The sequence below is a fragment of the Balaenoptera physalus genome, assembly GCF_965194825.1.
Source record: "Balaenoptera physalus genome assembly, chromosome: 18".
NCBI lineage: Eukaryota > Metazoa > Chordata > Mammalia > Artiodactyla > Balaenopteridae > Balaenoptera > Balaenoptera physalus.
In genome coordinates this window covers 68,961,073-68,980,226 of record NC_138899.1, presented here as the reverse complement: position 1 = coordinate 68,980,226, position 19,154 = coordinate 68,961,073, and the positions used below count along the sequence as shown (strand labels likewise).

At 35.3% G+C, this 19,154-nt stretch overlaps 1 protein-coding gene across 26 annotated transcripts in view; it reads right to left on the bottom strand.

Moving 5' to 3' along the window:
* SUPT20H (SPT20 homolog, SAGA complex component) overlaps positions 1-19,154 on the bottom strand; it is a 39,884-nt gene that overhangs the window by 5,725 nt on the left and 15,005 nt on the right. For 12 of the 26 annotated variants that reach the window (XM_082435600.1, XM_082435585.1, XM_082435583.1 and 9 more), the window contains 14 exons: positions 18,109-18,248; positions 16,166-16,322; positions 16,008-16,064; positions 13,105-13,176; positions 11,772-11,929; positions 10,250-10,276; positions 9,655-9,687; positions 8,974-9,091; positions 8,314-8,416; positions 8,022-8,180; positions 5,994-6,300; positions 5,290-5,444; positions 2,939-2,994; positions 925-1,041 (listed from right to left, as the gene is read on the bottom strand). In XM_082435600.1, the coding sequence (XP_082291726.1) occupies positions 925-1,041; positions 2,939-2,994; positions 5,290-5,444; positions 5,994-6,300; positions 8,022-8,180; positions 8,314-8,416; positions 8,974-9,091; positions 9,655-9,687; positions 10,250-10,276; positions 11,772-11,929; positions 13,105-13,176; positions 16,008-16,064; positions 16,166-16,322; positions 18,109-18,248 (1,659 nt within the window). Of the gene's footprint in view, positions 1-924; positions 1,042-2,938; positions 2,995-5,289; positions 5,445-5,993; positions 7,036-8,021; positions 8,181-8,313; positions 8,417-8,973; positions 9,092-9,654; positions 9,688-10,249; positions 10,277-11,771; positions 11,930-13,104; positions 13,177-16,007; positions 16,065-16,165; positions 16,323-18,108; positions 18,249-19,154 lie in introns of all 26 variants that reach the window. The other 14 variants (XM_082435596.1, XM_082435590.1, XM_082435593.1 and 11 more) reach the window with 7 other exon arrangements.

Genomic DNA, 19,154 nt, shown 5'->3' with positions numbered 1-19,154 from the left:
ACGGGTATAGAGTTTCACTTTTGCAAGATGAAAAAGTTCTGGAGATTGGCTGCACAACAATATGAATATACTTAATGCTACTAAACTGCATATTTAGAAATGGTTAAGATGGTAAATTTTATGGTACAGTATTTTACAATTTTGTAAAGAAAGTGCAAATCAAGAATTTTATATCCAGCCAAGTAATCCTTCATGTGTTAATAAAGAAAAATAGTTTTAAATGTGCCCTTCCTGAGAAATGTAATAGAGGATGAGCATTATCCAATCAAGATTTGACTGGGGAATCTTTGGTGGAAGGACTGATAGTGAACATTACATATATTTAATTGTGAACTAAGAGAAACGATGAAGGTGGGACTCAGCAATCAGTAATTTTTAGTTTCCCAGATGATTCCGAAGTGCAGCAAAGGTTCAGAAAAACCTGAAGGTCCTTCTACTACTTTAATTTACTGTAGTTCTTGTTCAATTTCATTTTGTTTGGCAATATACAAAGTATTTGTTTTTGTCTATCTTCGCTCTGTTCTATGCTTCAAGATAAAAAGAACATCTCTTTTCTAATAAGAGACAAAATACTATCAAAAGCAGGATGATGAAGGGGTAGAAAATACATGGCCTATAGAGGCAGAAAAACCTGGACTTGAATCCCTGCTCTGCCACTCGATGTATGGTTGTGAGCAAGTTAGTCACCTGAATCTATTTCAGACTATGCAAGATGGAAGTGACATCATCTATTCAAGTATGGCTGTTGTGAGAATTAGAAATAGGCACCCAATAACTGATAGCTGCTATTGTTAATAAAGAAAAACCGCATATGAAAAGTTGGTTCAAACAATCTAAATAAAAACACTTGAAATATGCTTGGCATATACCAAAAAAGGTTATAATTCTATGATACAAAGCATATGGAAGGTAGAAAGGACGTACCTGCTCCCCTGGCTGTTGAAGACTAGAAGTTGTGGGTTGCTGAGGTTGCTGTGGTGTAAACTGAGAAAGCTGCTGCTGCTGCTGCAGTGTGTTAAAAATGAGCGAGCCACCTGGAAGCTATTAAGTATTTAAGCAAGAATTAATTAGCCGATTTCAGATTAAATTTCTTTATTCTACAAACATTTCTGGAGCATTCACTATGTGTCAGGCATTCTTCCAGGGACTGAGGAAACAGGTGAACAAAAATGGAAACAAAACAAGATTCCTGTCCTTAAAAAAAAGGAACAAATCGCTTTAAACACAATTTTTAAGTGCTGTTACTTTGGCTCTCAAATATGTTAGTAATCTCCAATGTAAGTCTTTCTGCTTCAAGTTAATAGTTAGCTATCCAAATATACATACTGCTTTTATTTAAGTCCTTTTATACATCAACACAAAACAGCATTAAATGCATTTGGAAGTATAAACAAGAAGCTAGTGATAATCAGAGATATATATTAAGAAAACTCGTCTCCTAAATTTGGTCTAGCTTTGCCCTAAACCAGAAATGCATGGATTTTTATATAACATAGCTAGGAATTCCAAAGCTGAAAAGGAAATGCATTAGATGTCCTTATTTAGTTTGGAGACATTACTTGCTCTGTCATTCTGAATCTAATTAAAAAAAAAAAAAAACTTAAAAAAAAGAAGTATCCAGAAACTCCACACTAAAAACTAAAACTATGCATTCCAAATGCATCAGGAAACAAATGGTTTTTCCATTTTATTCTACAGGAGTTTAAGTTAAAAGCACTTTGAAGTTTTGTGGGAAAGTCCAAGCAAATATCAAATACAGAACTCTTAGGTCTATATAGTCAAAAAAGGTGTCTCAGGTCAGAAGCTCTACACTCAGCACAGCTCACTGTTAGGTAAACCTGGACAAAGCACAGGTCAAGTGTTTCTTCCTCAATTAGTTAGATAGTAATAAATGTTGCAAAATATAATTTATAAGGTGGCTTTGCCCTTAATCCTTATTATCAGTGCTATTAAGGAATCCCACTCCTCTTAACACTGAAACTGATCCTTGTAGAAATTCCTACAGCAAAGTGCAGGAAAGTTGGCTAAATAAACCAATATGTCCATATCACAGTTAGATTATTCTTCAATTAGTCTGTAAATACTGACACTGTTTGCATATTGTGTACAGGAAATAAGTTTTAAGATTTAGTTCTAAATGTATTTCCTGATTTATTACTTCTGAGTATCAGGCTGGGTTGACCTGTTTGTTATTGTTATTTCCCAATAATCCATAACTCTGCCATTCTTTGTCTCCAAATCTTTATATTTATGTCTACCTTTTCTAAAAATTCTCTGTAGATAATCCTATCCATTTTCCAACCTACTAGCTTAATACTGAACTCCATCCTTAAAGGACTTAGCATAACACTCAGAATATTATAAGTTCACAACATGTACTAAATTCTTTACCTACAATCTCTTTATATGTTAACATTGATAAAATGAGTTAAGAAAAGTCTCACTACTAGACGCAAACTGTAATCTAACAAACATTTATTGACTGACTACTAGGTGCCTGGCACTGTGTCACGAAGTCATATTCTCCTCAGGAAAAGAACACACATACCTAATTTTAAAACTTTCTATTCACACAGAAAATCTACTATAAGCAAACAGCAATACCTACATGCATACATAAAAGTCTGTTAAGAGAGAAATTATTTCTAAGTATACCTGCTGCTACTATTGTAGGCAAGTTATTTTCCTTGGCAGTTGTCAACTCTCCCCTCTGGAACTAGTTCTTGATTCGGCAGTGGTGCCAGAGCCGATGAAAGTGCAGTACATAGGATACCAATTCTTTCCCCTTATCTACTTGAACATGCAAAGGTAACCACACCCTTAGAAGATTCTGGACAACCTCAAGACTTCAAATGCTGATATGTACAAACTTACATGGTTAAAAACAAACAAACAAAAACTATAAAAACTTTAATAAAAAGCAGTGTTTCAGGTTTACCTGGAGTAGATTTAAGGGCCTGAGACTTGAAGTATTTTTTAAACCAAATGGAACACCTATTAAATAAAACTCATGGTTAAAACAGGGAATTAAAACTTTATTATACTTGAAAGTATTTTATACTTTAGGATATAAAAATATAATACTTTAAGTACTTCCTGCACAGATGTGCTTATTTTCTATACTTTAAAAATTTCTTATAAGCAAAAACCCCCCCTATTTTCATCAATACCAAAGATGTGAGCACCAGATGTACACTATAATCTGTATTTCAGAAACTGAGACTTCTTTATAACTATTTTGACTGTTGGCTGGAAAAGTAATCTAGCAGTATGCAAACACCATAAATATAATAAAACTATCACTGTTGTGCAAATACATTTCAGGGACTGGCATCTATTTATATTCCTCAGTGCTAAACAGCATATGATAATAACCCTATCTCTGAGAAGCAGTGTGCTCTGTGCCGTTTTTTAAAGTACAAATGCTAATATTAATAATGCTAAAGAACGTTGCTGAATTTTGTGTGTAAGGATCAAGCTGAAAGTCAGGAAACGATGCGCTGTTAATTCTGAACTTATTCCCCAAAATCTGTGACACAACATGGAGCACATCATAAAGCAGGGGTTGGCAAACTCTTCCAGTAGGCTTTGTGGGCCACAGAGACTCTCATATACTCTTTCTCTTGTCTTTTTTTAAAAAAACAAACTTTAAAAAATGTAAAACTATTCTTAGCTTAGATGTGGGTTATAGTTTGCTGATCCCAGTCTCAAAGTATGTATTGTATATATTTTCCTCACTAAATATACCAATTCGAACACTAGTTAAAAATGTATCTAGTCCTCTAAGCAGATAATTGTATTAAAAAAGATACAGGGCAAATAATGCACAGATGACAGTATGAAAGTCTTGTATAAGAAATGGAAAATGCACAATCAGATAAAAATGTGACAATACTGATATTCCCTCCAGGATTCTCATGAAAAAAAAAAAAAAAAAAAAAAGACATAACTCCCTTTAAAGGTGGATGACATCTGTATAATGCTTTATAGCTTTCTAAAGCCACTTTCATATCACTTCATTAATAAATGAATTTAGAAATTTTTACTCCCATTTTAGAACAGATGAAACTGAGGCCAAGGGGGAAAAATTAAGTGACTGCTTTCAGACCCCACAGTTAGCATTTGGAGCCACAAGTAACTGGTAGAATTATATGTAAATATAAAATCCTAAATTCAACACTGATTCCATTTCCAGGGCTTCTGTCACTAGAGCATATTTATACATATTAAAATAAGAATATGAGCTAGAATTAGAAAATCACAGCAATATATTAACATGTTTAAATTATATTCTTTGGGTTCTCTTTCTCTTAACTCATAGAAAGTTTCGGACAAGTTTTTCTTACTATGGTGAGTTTACTTTTCCTGTTAATTTTTTTCTCAGTAGTAAGAAATCGAACTGTTCTGAGATATAATACATTCTCTTAAAGAGCATTAAAAAATGGCACAAGTCAGGACTTCCCTGGTGGCGCAGTGGTTAAGACTCCGCGCCCGGGTTCAATCCCTGGTCCGGGAACTAGATCCCACACACACGCTGCAACTAAGAGTTCGCATGCCAGAACTAAGGGGCCCGCCTGCTGCAACTAAGACCTGATGCAACCAAATAATTAGTAAATTAAAAAAAAAAAGCACAAGTTGTTAAAACTCTTTTCCAGTATACGTAATTATAATTATTACTACTACTGCAAGAAAACTACTACTAATGATGATAACAGCAAATATTTTTGAATGTTTATCACATCTCAGGCATAGTTTAAGCACCTCATCTGTATTTATTCATTCAATCCTCACAACTATGAGGTAAAGTATTATTATTATCCACATTTATGAAGAAAGTGAGGCACAAAGGTAACTTTGTCATGATTACACAGTTAGAGTAAGCTGCACAAGCAGGATTCAAATCAGGCATTCTGGCTCCAGAACTGAGGCTTTTAAATGCCATGCTGTGTTGCTTTTCTTGCTCACATACGTTTTCAAAATACATTTCTTTTACCTGGGACAGGACTACACTGATAATTATAAAAGTTACTTTTATAATAATCTTTGGAAGGTAAAGATAAAATTTGCAGAGACTTACAGGCTTACCAAGTTTCCTCACAGAGAAGTTCATAGCTAGATGGGTTTTTAATTCAAACACCAGAACTCTTAAAGCTTTTGAAAGGAGATATTTCCGACATAATACTTCATAAAATAAGGATGTTAAATGTTTAAATAATATCATTAAAATGGCATTTTTACATAAGCATGGACATTAATTTTATTAGAGGTTATTATTTCTAATATTCTGACCTGCTTGAGAAGCTGCCTGCATTGCACTGGGCAATGCATTTGGTAGCAGACCTCCTGAGGGTAGAAGGCCACTCAAGTTTATTCCTGTAGGAGTTATGGCACCAGTGTTACAGCCCAGCATAGGGTTTGAACCACTCATCAAAGCTTGAGCTCCACTGCAGGAGAATAAGACAAAGCATTAAACTAGCACTATAAAAGGGAAAATCAGCCACATAATTCCTTGGATTAAAAAACAAACCACTAAACAAACACAGATATTTCTGTCTTAAATGTCAGTTTGGAGGCTTAGTTTCATTTTTTTGCTAGAAAGTGACAGCAAGGTTGGCTAAAATTAAGTACTGTACATTTATCAAGTAAGTACTGTATATTTATCAAGTACTGTATATTTACTGTATATTTATCAAGTACTGTATATTTAAAATATAATTTGGAAGAGTAATGTCCTAATCAATGGTTTAAAAGATGGTAAAACAGAGGATAAACAGGAAAATCTAAGCCGCTGTCAATGTGTAGTAGTATCATCTTAGTGCATGTAATAGATTGATCACCTAAAATTAAAACATACTTGTTGAGATAGCTTCTATCCAAACTATTTTCTTTTAATTTCAATAATATGCAATTTGTTCTTAATTTCACAAATAAGAATTTCTTTAGATTGCTTACAGTATCTTAAAAAAAAAATCAGGGCATCAATGCAAACTTACCAAACAGAGCCCACTACATTGATGAAGTTAAGTCCAGCAGAGTTTGCCATGACTTGGGTGGCCGTGGTTCCTGTAGTTATAGATGTTACCATGGTGGAAAGAGGAATGGTTGTTACAGGCATTGCCTGGCTCAGAGACCTTTGCTGCTGAGCAAACTGAGTTAACAAAGTGGGCTGAGGGGTGAAGCCTGAATCTTGGGGAGTAGGGATAGCTGAAGGGGTAATAGGAGTTGAGCTCTGAGCATCAGGAGGGTGTGGGGTCGATGAAGGGGTTGGTGTAGGAGTAGATGGCTTAGGAGTTCCAGATCCTGCTCATTGAGAAAAATAAAAATTGCTAGTTTGTTATAAATGGCCAGTCCTTTTTAAAATAAGGTTAATGGAATCTTATTTAGCACTGACAATTTGTTCCAGTTTTTTTTTTAAAGCAGTTAACTGCAAGTGTTAATTTCTACACATGATACATGAGTGTTGCTACACTCAATTACAATTAAGGATGCAGTATATCACCTACAAATCCCATCAGAGATGCTATTACAGTAACAGTAAAAATATACATTTGTATTCTACCACAACACCCATTTAAAAGTTAGTTTCCTACATGCTACCTTTGGCCTATAAAGTTTAAAAGGACTTCAAATTAATTTTTGTTATTTACGATTTCACTAATTTAGGACTTCACTTAGAAATATTGCTTATTTTCTGTTAACAGTCTGAGATAAACTCTGAACATATTTAATAAATTACATATGATTAACAATCATATTTGGCACCTAGATATACATATTTAAATCCTAACACATCAAGTTTATCCTAACGAACAAATTTTACAAAACACAGTAATAAAGTAAATATTTGAGAGATAATACTGCATCTTTAACAGTAACTGTGTACTTCTGTTTAAATGTAGAATGTATAGAAAATCTGTTGTGAATGAAGTATGCACAGTTTATCAACTTTTTTTAAAAAAAACAAAAACAAAAAACAAAAACCAAAAAAATAAAACCAAAAGCTCTTGAGGTGTTTTCTTTTTTAGCTTTCATGTCCTGCAGAAAGAAAGGAAAGAAATGTGAATGTCCAGAAGCTGTCACTCAACCCTTACTTAAAGTAACAACTGTGTGCAGTAGATTAACATAATCCATACCCACAACATAAGAAGTGTGAATAAGACTTTCAGGAAATTTATAAATTTTTCTTTGTGCAAAACAAGAAGGCAGAAAAATTACACCTTTTGAGCTATCAAGATGAAGATGTTTACATCTAATGCAAAGACCACCCTGTCACTGTGCAGTGTACTAAAACTTTCAGCACACATTAGTTATTTATTAAAAAATCTAAAAAACTGGAATGCTTTTTTGCAAGTTGGTACCTAAATATCTCAGATATTTACTAATCTGAAGAAATTCTCCAAAACTAACGCTAGAATTCTCGAATAACTCTTCTTGATGTTAAAAAAAAAAAAAGTATTCAGTAGTAAAAATTACATTTTAATATCTTCAGATGCTTTATGATCATCCCACATTTTAGTAACTGACAACAATTTATAAGAGTGTAAGAGTGTTATTGAAAAATCGGCTTTCAGTTTACTGTATCACCACCTTGGAACTAGTTGGCTTCTTACATTTACAAAGATAAGACTGCAGCAACAACTCTTATGACTTTTTTTCCGTATCAGCTGCATAGTTTACATAAAATGTAAAATGCCCAAGGGTACACTGGAATAAAAAATAATTTGCAATCTTATTGCCACATTTAACTACCAGATTATTTTTTTCAGGAGATGTGTAGGTTGCAAGTCTATAAGAAAGGTATACACGAGGTGCATACATAAATACAGAAAAACAAATACAATTACAAAACATGTAATACATACGGTCAACAAGAGATTGGCATGAAGCTTCTCAAAACTTATACATTTTGGGTAGACAGTACATTCAGATTTCACTATTTCACTGGTCAAAAAGAGCCATCTTAAGAAACACTAATGCAAAAGCTTATGAAGAGTTAATGAAGAATTTAGGTTATGACTTACTTTGTGATGAACTGGCAGGTGACAGGGCAGCTGGAGAAAGCATGCTAACTTGACTGAGATCCATGGATGACTTCCGAGAAAGACTTGGTGGCTTAGAAGCAGGAGGAGGAGTTGGAGATTTAAGAAAGCTGCTGACCTGTTGTGGTGTAAAATAGTTACCTAGAAGAAAAATACAGAAGTTGTTTCCTAGATTTACAATTTAAAATTCTGAGTAAATCAAAATATGAGTAACTGGATTATGATCGTCTGTTGTTTCTTACTCTAGATTACAAAAAACTAAGGAATGTAATACCTGAGGAACTATTTCCTGAGCTTGAGGGAAGTTTGATGGGTGGAGGTCGATGTTTTACTCCCTTCCCCAGTACTGAAGACTGAACTGACAGGGTCTCAGGCTGCTAAGACAGTGACATTAAGCATACTCATTAAAATTAAGGTCAAATCAGAAATTCACAAATTAGTAACACTATTATAACTCCTGGATGAAAACACGGTTTAAAAAACTGCAATGTACTTTCAATGGTTATAGATTGGGTATTACAGGTGTTTCAAAAAAATATAATTTCACGTAAGGAGATCCATGAGATAACTTACAGTGTACACAGGATGAAGGAAAGATTTCTGAGTAATAAGGTGGGGAGAAAGTTTGAGGCAGAAGAGCAGAGTAAGATGACAGCAAAGCTTCACCCTTAAATCGTCTCCAGAAAAATAGTAACTGTTGACGCCAGGTGGGTGATCAGTATACACAGATGTTCATTACACTTTTTGCTCTACCTCTGTGTACATTTGAAAGTTTCAATCATAAAAAGTTAAGTAATAAAAAGAAAATTAAAAGTAAAACCAAAACTAAACAATACCCCTATCCCTCATAAAACAGCCCTTAACATTTCTCAGATTCCTTGAGAACAATTAGGCAGAAAAAAGTAACAGCACAAAAAAAGCTAAGCAAACACACTTCTGTTTCCTTCCCTGGCGAAGGCTGACTCAAGCTCGCTGAGCCACTGGAGCTATGCGACATCTTCACTGGACATTTGGCTTCGTTCTGGACCAGTTCCTGGTACTGACTGACTACTCTGAAATATTAGGGGGAAAACAGGTAATGATTAGCTAACTCTATTTTAAACATAAATTTACTACATAGGAAATGAATAGTAACTGTTAATGAACCAAGTTCTATCAAAAATAACACAAAAATTAAAATTAGACAATTTATCTTTGATAAAAGCACATTCTTCTAATATTTTCAATGACAAGCTAATGCTGAAAACATTTTGCTAATTAACAATCTAAAGATACTTTCAGTATCTTGTCTCTAATACAGAAATTACAGGGATTATTTCACCAATAAGTAGCCAAAAGAACTACCCATTGACTCTCACTTATATTCTGATTAAACTGTTACCTAGAAATCATTTTCCTTAGCTACTGTAGATATATCTAACTTCTCTTATTTAAAATAAAGCTACATTTTAAACATTATCCTTTTGTTATTTTCCTAATTCTATTTAAAAATCCTAGTAATACCTAGGCATAATTAAAATCAAAGCTTTGACTTCGAATGGAGTAGTCTCTACCCTACAAGAGTGAAGTTTATCATATCCATCCAGATCACAAATAAAGATGCAAATATTTTTACCTCTCAGCATCAGTCTTTGATCCAATAATGAACCTAAATTGTTTTTAAAAAAAGAAAAGTATTAGATAGACTTGTTTTAAGAAGCCCTGAGATTACTTTTGAAGACTTCCATATTTTAGTGACAGTAATTTTATAAATTGAATTAAAATCTACCAAGATATCATGAAAACAAAAATTTTAAAATACATTAAAAAATAGGAAGCAATGACCAAGTTTTGCATGCATTACAAAATAATTCTGTGAATAAGTTGGCTGATTTAATTTAAAGGAGATTTACTTTGGCAGAAAACCTATGTTTCAAAACAAAATCTGGGCTGAAAGCTACCAAGTGCTATACACCCTTACAAGTGTCTGTCCTACAGCAATATTCACTGAACTACCGTGTACAAGGCCTTTGGCCTTCCTCTCACTTTAACCTTTGATTTTGGAAGACATTATTAATGTCTACATAGCAGGACCTTAGAATATATTTTAGACAAGGAAGATGGTTTATCGCCAATTTAAATAAAAAGTCTTTATCAAGTCTTAAAAGAGTTTGACATTTATATGATTTCTTAACATATTAAAATAGTGAGTTTGTTTATTTTTTAATTACCAATTTGAATGATCATCTGTGGAGAAGCTGAAATATAAAATGTAAAAAAAAAAGAAAAAACTTGGTTAATGCAGCTCAAACTTTGACTTCATAGCTATTAAATCAAGTAATCTATGAATATGGGAGAAGGACTAGAAGGTAATAAACCAGGCAGCATTTCTGCAGCAACGTCCTGATGTAAAAGGCAAAAAATTCAATCCTCTTCTTGTCAAACAAATCTAATCAGTTGGCTTTTTGAACAATTTTTTTTTTTAATGAGAGAACATATGCCCTTGTGTTTGAGAAAAGTTAATAACTATTTTAAATGACCAATGTGTATCTTTAAATGGAAGACTACAAAATACAGCTAATCAAAATATCTGATTTTTCTACTTAGCATACAAAAATAAAAACTGCTAATGTGAAAAAATTAGCTGAGGATTCCCTGACTGCTGTTTCCTCCCATTGACTTTTACTTAGGTATTGGTGAGGTTACTCTTTAAAATCCATTTTTCTGCCGTAGTTTCAATTAGTATTTTGTAAGGATTTAACATAGAGCTGGCTGGCCCCTGCTTTTTTCTGCTGAGGTTCTCTTTATTTTTCCTTCTTTTCAAAACAGCATCAACTTGATTAAAAAGCAGAACTAATAATAAAACTAACAAGGAAACAAAACTAAATACTGGTACCTTGTAGTAAATACATGTAGCCCGTAAGTTTAGGAATATCAACTTCAGTTGGCCCTCTATATCTGCGGATTCTGCATCCCCAGATTCAACCACCATGGATTGAAAATACTTGGGGGGAAAACATTCCAGAGAAGTCCCAAAAAGCAAAACTTGAATTTGCCACGAGCTGGCAACTATTTACGTAACATTTAAATTGTATTTATTACTTATTTACATAGCATTTACACTGTATTAGGTATTATAAGTAACCCAGATAAAGTACATGGGAGGGATGTACAGAGGTTGCAAACATAACACCATTTTGATATAAGAGACTTGAGCATCTGCAGATTTTGGTATCCAAGGGGGTCCTGGAACCAATCCCCTGTGGATACCAAGGGACAACTATATATGTATTTCTAGAGCCAGTAACTACGTTAAGCACTGAGTCTGTGTCCTTACAGGCAGTGCTGAAATATCAAGCATTTTTAACAGCTTTTACATTTAATTTACAGTAAACTTGCTTCCCATTTAAACAAATTATTGCCTGGAAGCACTTCATGCTCACAGAGGTTAAAGTCATAAGTGGCAACACATAAATATACCAAGAGGGATATCACGGGCATATCTTTCAAAGCAAATATAAGAATAATTTACAGCACAGGTTTTTTTTTTTTTTTTAAAGAAATTATTATTTTAAAGAACTCTTGGACAGCATGGTAACTACAATTTAAGTTTACTTAGGTCTGCTGCCAAATCTAACTGGAGTATTTAACTAACAAAACAGGGAAACTTTTATTCACTAATAGTTCATCAGTAGTTGCTAAATACATTCTGATGGCTTATTTTGTCAACTGCCTGTATTTAACAGAACTCACTGGGATGGAGACATCTGACTGTCATTCTCTTCATCTTCTTTACATGGCTGTATTTTACCATAGTAAAGTGGATCACCAAGTGACTGCAAAATGGTCAGCTTTGTTTTCTGATATGGATTACCAGCTTCACATTCAAATATATAGTCATCTTTTACATCCTGAAAAAGACCGAGCATCCCAAGTAAAAACCTTCTCCAGTAAATAGTCAAAATTAACACAAATCAGGAGTAAATAACACACTAACTTGCAGCTTGCAATAAAAAGACACATGGAACATAGTTCTTAGACCTATTTAAAAGAAAAAAGCCTACGGGAAAGAAGCCCAGGATTATTTTTTCAACATGGTACTTTGGGAACAAGAGTTTCAATGGGATATTAAGTTAACGAAGCCCTAGTGAAATGTCAGAATTTCATATACTGAACATATGAATGCAAATATTAAATACTAAAAGGATAAAACTTTCAAAAGCAAACCTGTTTCTATTTGTCATCAGTCTTTTTGCTACTGCACATACCAAATGTCTCTCATGGGACTTCCCTGGTGGTCCTGTGGTAAAGAATCCACCTTCCAATGCAGCGAATGCGGGTTTGATCCCTGGTTGGGGAACTAAGATCCTACATGTTACGGGGCAACTAAGCCCGCGCGCCACAACTACTGAGCCCGCATGCTACAAACTAGAGAGCCCACGCGCTCTAACTACAGAACCCACGCACCACAACTAGAGCGAGAAAACCCGCACGCCGCAACTAGAGAGAAGCCCGTGTGCTGCAACGAAAGATCCTGCATGCCACAACAAGGATCCCGCGTGTTGCCAACTAAGACCCCACACAGCCAAAAAGAAATTAAAAAAAAAAAAAAAAAAACTCTCATTTCACTCCTAGATTCACATAATTAATTATGCCTATTAATTATGCCACATAATTAAATATGCCTTTAAGAAGTCACTGCAATTAGAGAAACATACACAAAACATTTCTCTGTAAAGATATCCCTAGAATAACTTACTAATTATTAATTTGAAACAGAAAACAAATCAGAACTACCAATAGGGGACCAAAACAAAAGTAAAAATGCAGTTATGCATTAAAATTGTCCTTAGGATGGAAACCGTATTTTATGAAAAACAAAACTAAATCGTTGTTCCTTTTTTTTAATTCACTGAACTCCCAGAAAGTTCTTAAAAAAACAAACAAAAGAAGATTCCAAAATAAAGGCTACTATACTTTATGTATAATAAATTCAGATCCCAGATTAGAAACAGCATCATTAGAAATGGAGACTGCAAAAAAAAAAAAAAAAAAGAAAGAAATGGAGACTGCAATGGTTACTTACATGGGCTGGCCAGACTGTTGGTTGTGAGTCATCAGATTTGATAGATTTTTCCACTTTGGCATATTTTTCCACCTAAGCAATCAAATCAAGAGACATCAGATATAATGAAATCAGTATTATGACCAAAGAGAAAAACCTAAGTAACTTAACACAATACACTGAAACGGGGCAGGACCCTTCCCCAACCCCCCCACCACCGCCCCCTGCTTTTGTCTGTGGAAAAACTTTAGCCAAAGAATAAGTTTAATCAGAGAATTGAGAAAATGCAGAAACAAAGGAAAACAGTCAAGGAGACCAAATAATAATAGTTTAGTCATGGAACAAAGTCAAGGACCTTTAGTTCCTCCTCAAGGGCTACAGATAATACTCTGAGCCCTATCCTGTGAGCTGTCTTGTAGATACTGTAACCCCACCAGGTAGAAGAAGTTAACTAAATGACGACCAGGCTGTAGCCATGACATAAGCTGTCACGATTCCGAGAACTGACCTCAAAGAACTGGGAACAAACTGACCCTAGAAGTGAAGATTAACTGTCCCTACAACAATCGAGATGATGCTGGTCAGACCACTGATGACCTATTTCAAGACGACTATCAGAGCTGACTGTACTGTTTCTGCAGGTAGCCCCCCCTCCCTCCGTGTACAGAAACTCTTGCTCCCTGATTGTCAGGAGGGGGAGTCGGCATTTGGACAGGCATCTGGTCACCCCCACAGCTGCTGGCATCCGAAATAAAGCAAACTTTCCTTTCCACCAACCTGGCCTCTTTACTGGCTTTTGAGTGGTGAGCAGCCGGACCCCACTTTCGGTTACTATACTTTTTAGCACAAGAATTCCTGAATCGCTAATAACACCAACTACTTATGCTTAAGTAGTTTAAAATTCTCCTGATGTATATTCAATTAGACCAACTGGTTTTACAAACAAAAGGAAATGAAAATCTCTTTTGCCATTAAATAAATGTAATAAACACAGCTGCTGTTTTGGACAGTGCCTCTTCTTTATGCTCCGTAAGGTGATATCACATTTGACTTTTAGGAAAACTGGGATGTCAGAGAGGTGATTAGGACCAGGATCTGGATCATTTCCTTTGGCTGGGTCTTCAATGGAAGAGGAATTGTCATGTAACAGTGTGGACAAAACTAGGAAGAGACTAGGGAAGTTACATTAAAATTGGTAAAAATTTTTGTAAATCTTTTCCATTTTCTAGTCAGACTTGAACCATATATTCCATGTATCTCCTAGCAGTCTGTGTGAACCAAAAGTTCTCATCTTCCTGGTAACCATGATTCTAAGAGTAACAGATTCACTTGGGCATCTGGTAAAAATTCAGATTCCCATATCCCTCCCCTGGAGACCTGATTCAGTAAGCAGGTCTGAAGTGAGGGTTTAAATGTGTATGTTTAACGGGTATCCTAGATGCTTCAACTGATCGAGTTAGGCTGAAAAACTTTTTATTAGGGCTTTGCTACTCAAGGCATGGTCTGTGGACTCCAGTGCCACCAACCAAGGAGCTTTTCAGTATTATAGGATCTCAGGCCCTAGCCCAGACTTGTTGAACTGGAACCTGCATTTTAACAAGCAACCCATGTGATTCTTACGTACATTAAGGTTTGGGAAGCCCTGATTAAATATCCAGACTGCCCTCCGAAGCTAAATTCCGCACTTTGGTATTTACACTAAACAGCTCTTCTCAGGCCACGTTCCTTGAGGGGCGCATAAGTTACTGAAAGATGATGTGGCTTACTCTCTTGAGCTGCATGTACAGTGTAGTTCTGATGCTTCTGACAGTTTTTTAAAAATCAAAGGTAGTAAGAATTATACATGTGCTAGCCTGGGAAGGATGCACAGAGCAAACATCTGTAAAAATAACTGACCAATTCTAAAGAATTGAGTGAATAATAAAAATAGGAGAAATGGGGAAACAAAAGAAATATGGGACCTCCCATCAAAAGATCTCTTTCCTGGGCTTCCCTGGTGGCGCAGCGGTTGAGAATCCGCCTGCCAATGCAGGGGACACGGGTTCGAGCCCTGGTTTGGGAGGATCCCACATGCTGCGGAGCAACTGGGTCCGTGAGCCACAACTACTGAGCCTGCGCGTCTGGAGCCTGTGCTCCGCAACAAGAGAGGCCGCGATAGTGAGAGGCCCACGCACCGCGATGAAGAGTGGCCCCCGCTTGCCGCAACTGGAGAAAGCCCTAGCACAGAAACGAAGACCCAGTACAGCCATAAATAAATAAATTAATTAATTAAAAAAAAAAAAATCTCTTTCCTGTCTTTGCTCATTTATACTTCATGCGTTTCATGGGCCAGCAAAGAATACCACCCAAGGTTCCTAATCTTTGCTACTGCTCCAATATTATTAATTTTTAAATTTAGCCAGTGAGAAAAGAAGCATTATCAGGAAATTATGATGAAATATTATGAAAAAAATCAGAGTCATTTTATGCATATTATGTAATATGTACCATCTTTTTACACATTTTGAAATACTTTGGTTATTATTCCTGCTCTAAACACAGACATATATTAAGGAGTTACATTTTTAGACAAGTTAATGTGAAAGAAGAATAGCTTCTGAAAATGAGCAATTGACTTAAGAAGAGTCTTAGCACAAATAGAGAGAATGAACTAGTGGTTACCAGTGGGGAAAAGGAAGGGGGGAGGGGCAATATAGGGCTAATGGGGAAAAAAAGGTTATTATGGGATTATATAAAATCACATGTGTGAAACTTTTGAAAACTGTAAAGCACTACAGAATTTAAAGAATCTTTCATTCAATAAAATAAATAAATAAAATAAAAAAAGAAGTAGTAAGAGTCTTTGTTTTCCCAAAGTTTAAGCTACCATTAGTCAAACTTAGGAACCTTACATGAAAGGACGTGCAATTCATGCACTGACTTACATCCACTTCAGAAGGTATGGCCAAATTACAGGGACTCCGTTTCCACATATCTACACACTAAAAAATTAAGAAGAGTATAAATAAATACACTGAACACTGAAAATAAGGCAAGGCATTTGGCATAATATATATATATATATTTTAAAATATATACTTACGTTTCCTGCTTTAGAAATTTTGAGGTCATAATGCTGACCCGCTTTTCTTTCCTTTCTCTTTTGTAAGAAATCAAGTAATTTTAGCTGAGGAGGAGGTGGACAATGAGACAGATCCTGCTGCCGATTCAGAGAGGACCTGGAATATCTCTTGAAACACCTGAAATATTAAGAGATTAGAACTACACAAAGCTAATACAAGAAACCCAGAATAAACATGGTTTAAATTAGTAGGTGTTAAATGTGTAATTAAATCACAAATAGCTGTAGAACACTGTCACTTGCCAAGGAATGTTCTAGGCACTGGTGAAATAAAAATGGACAAGACTAACAAAATTCCTGCTACCACGGAGCTGACAGTCCAAAGTGAAGACATACATATACAAGTAAACAGGTCAGATCATTCCAGATAACAATAAGCAGTAGGAGAAAAACCAGGGTACTGTGGTGAATACGTGATAGAGAGGGCAACATTCGGGAAGGGAAGGACTCTGAAGAAATGATGCGTGAGCTGAGACATGGCAAGAAGGAACAAGCTGTGGAAAGATCAGGGAAGGAACAGTTGAAGCAGAGAGAGAGAATTTTAAAAGGTGCTGAGGCAGGAACAAAGTTGGCTTATTTTTAAAACAGAAAAATGTAGGTAGGACTAGAGCATCAGGGTCCACACAATGGGAGATGAGGTCAAAGAGCAAGGCAGGGGCCTTGCAGATGAATGATAACGCGTTTAGACTGAATGTGAAGTACAATGGGATGGTTTTAGAGGAATTTAATCAAGTGGTGGCATGGTCGGCTTTGAGGTTTTCAAAACATTACTGTGGTTTGCTTACATGGCGAACAGACCAGAAGCGAGCGAAGGTGAAGTAGGAAGACCAGTTAGGAAGGATTTTATTGCAGAAGTTAAGATGAAGATGATGGTGGCTTGGCTTAAGGCACTGGCAGTGGGCGTGGAGAGATGTGGACAGAGATACTAGGAGACTTTACAGGACTGCTAACAGATACTATATGGACTTATTTCACTATTTCCAAAGCCGTACCTTTTCCCCAGAATATATTATTTCAGTAGTAAAGCAGGGAATTTAGAAAATGGGTAGGTTATTTCAGCCCCATCAAACTTGAAGAAGATCCAAAGTGGGCAACTCAAACAATTATGCGAAGATAACTTAATGATGAGCCTACTATAACTGCAGACCAAATTAATATGCATTCTTTTACTTTATTAACTAGAAGAGATAGCTAAAACATTCTAAGACAAATTACCATGTTATAAAAAGGCATTTAGTTAGAAACTGACTTCTCAAACTGTGATCATTTTCCCAGATCTCTAAAAGAAGTTATAAGTTGTATCTTTAAAGGTAATATTAACAAAAATTCAACTGGTATTAGCAAGTGATAAATTATTCTTTCTGCTCATACCTGTCTCTTCTCAGAATTTCTATCTTTTTGGTGAACAAACTCTGAATTTATAGGTAGTTTGTTCTTCAAAAGAATGCAGAAAATGCATCACTTCAATATAAAGCAGAGTACATATTAAAAAAATCCTAATTCTTACACAATAAAAGTATTTAAAGACAATTAAAAATCCAATTTTAAAAAATCAAGGACTTCCCTGGTGGCACAGTGGTTAAGACTCCACACTCCCAATGCAGGGGGCCCAGGTTTGATCCCTGGTCAGGAAACTATATCCCACATGCATGCTGCAACCAAGAGTGTGCATGCCACAACTAAGGAGCCCGCGTGGTGCAACTAAGCAGCTGGTGAGCCGCAACCAAGGAGTCGGTGAGCCCCAACTAAGACCCAGCACAACCAAATAAATAAACAAATAAATGTTAAAAAAAAAAAAAATCAGAGCACTTTTATTCTTTAAAGGGAAAAGATACCATAAATGGCAAAATTTAGAGGTACCGCTCTAGCTCTCTTTTGGTTTATCCTTCCACAAAGGTAATTACCGTTTCATTGGGCGCGTGTTCATCTTTTGCTTGTTATAGAGCAGCCTGTTCGCAGCGCAGGTTACAGCTACAGAAGGATCAAGACACAGTGGTTCAGCTGTAGCTAGAATCAGTTGGCTCTCAAGCAAAAGTTTGTCTTCCTGAAATATGTAAGAGCATATATCAATAACAGATTTAAGATTTTCAAATCATACGTATCACTTAATCTAGAGATATTCCTTGGAATATTTCTGCTAAGGAGTACAGTAAAATACAGTATTTCAAGTTCCAACCTAAGTGTGTAAACTTTAGAAACTTGACAGCATAATGAAACTACTAATGGAAATTCAGTAATTGGTACAAGGTGGTCAAATTATAAGAATGCCTATCCATTAGCCCAACAAATATTTACTAAGCACCTACAATGTGTAAGACACTGTTCTAGATGGGGGGAATAAATCATGAAGAAAACAGATAAAATCCTCTGTCCCCACAAAGCTTACAGGACCAAGATAGATAATAGCACTTTCACTAAGTGAGATAACAGTCCCATTCTATACTCAGCTTAACTTCATTACAAGAATAAAAATGACTCCACTAATACTGTATAAACTATATACACCAATTCCAAAGTTTATACAGGCTTTTTACCAGTATCATTTAACTTACTCTAGTGAATCCTATTTTTTCTTTTTTTTTTGCTTAAACTCTGAAATATTTTAATGGCTATTAACTAAATTTTTAAAAAGTCAAATGAATCAATTAATTTCTGCTGAATAAAAAATTTTGCAAAAAAGAAACATTGCTTCTTTCACTAGGTCTATTCAACTTATTATGGAAATTTTCAAAAATACACAAAACAGAAATATAATGACACCCACGTACCAACACCCAATTTTATTTAACAACCACCCCTCTTTTTTTTTGTTTTTCTTTGTTTTCCTGGAGTAATTTTAAATACATTTTTGACGTTGTATTATTTCACCTGAAAAACCCTTCAGGACACACTGCTAACTGCTAAGGACCTCTAATATCCAGTCTAGATAAATTCCCATTATCTCAAAAGT